At 67.1% G+C, this 632-nt stretch overlaps 1 protein-coding gene across 1 annotated transcript in view; it reads right to left on the bottom strand.

The window, feature by feature from the left end:
* LOC113981156 (alpha-globin transcription factor CP2-like) overlaps positions 1–461 on the bottom strand; it is a gene marked incomplete at both ends in the record, with an annotated part of 5,255 nt that extends 4,794 nt beyond the window's left edge. Inside the window, one exon of the mRNA XM_027708396.1 lies at positions 309–461. Within this exon, the coding sequence (XP_027564197.1) occupies positions 309–461 (153 nt within the window). The remainder of the gene's footprint in view (positions 1–308) is intronic.
* Between the last annotated feature and the right edge of the window lie 171 nt (positions 462–632).

Genomic DNA, 632 nt, shown 5'->3' with positions numbered 1-632 from the left:
AGGTGTGTGCCCAGGGGACATAGGTGTGTGCCCAGGTGTGTGCCCAGGTGTGTGCAGGCTGGTCACAGGTGTGTGCCCCGGTGTGTGCCCAGGTGATCCCAGCTGACCCCAGGTGATCCTGGGTGACCCCAGGTGATCCCAGCTGACCCCAGGTGATCCTGGGTGACCCCAGGTGACCCCAGGTGATCCCAGGTGACCCCAGGTGATCCAGGGTGACCCCAGGTGACCCCAGGTGATCCAGGCTGACCCCAGGTAACCCCGGGTGACCCCAGGTGACCCCAGGTGGCCGCGGGTGGGCGTGGCCGTACCTTGAAGACCTTGATCTGGCAGCTGGCCGAGTGCAGGTGTTCGCTGTAGTCGCCGCCGTGGCCCTGGCGGAAGGTGTCGATCTGCACCCGGAACGGGACCCCCTTCTCACCCCCGTGCTTGCGCAGCGTGAACTCCGTGCTGATGCAGTGCACCTGCACAGGTGGGACCAGGTGAGACCAGGGCAGGGGGCACACCTGGGCACAGCTGGGAGGGCAGGGGAGGGGTGGGAACAGCTGGCACAGGTGGGAATGCAGGGGAGGGGCTGGGAACACCTGGGCACAGGTGGGAATGCAGGGGAGGGGCTGGGAACACCTGGGCACAGG

Source organism: Neopelma chrysocephalum, unplaced genomic scaffold (assembly GCF_003984885.1).
Source record: "Neopelma chrysocephalum unplaced genomic scaffold, ASM398488v2 Primary Assembly neopelma1_96195, whole genome shotgun sequence".
Classification (NCBI taxonomy): Eukaryota; Metazoa; Chordata; class Aves; order Passeriformes; family Pipridae; genus Neopelma; species Neopelma chrysocephalum.
The sequence above is the reverse complement of the archived record's forward strand: the minus strand, read 5'-3'. Positions and strand labels throughout refer to the sequence as shown.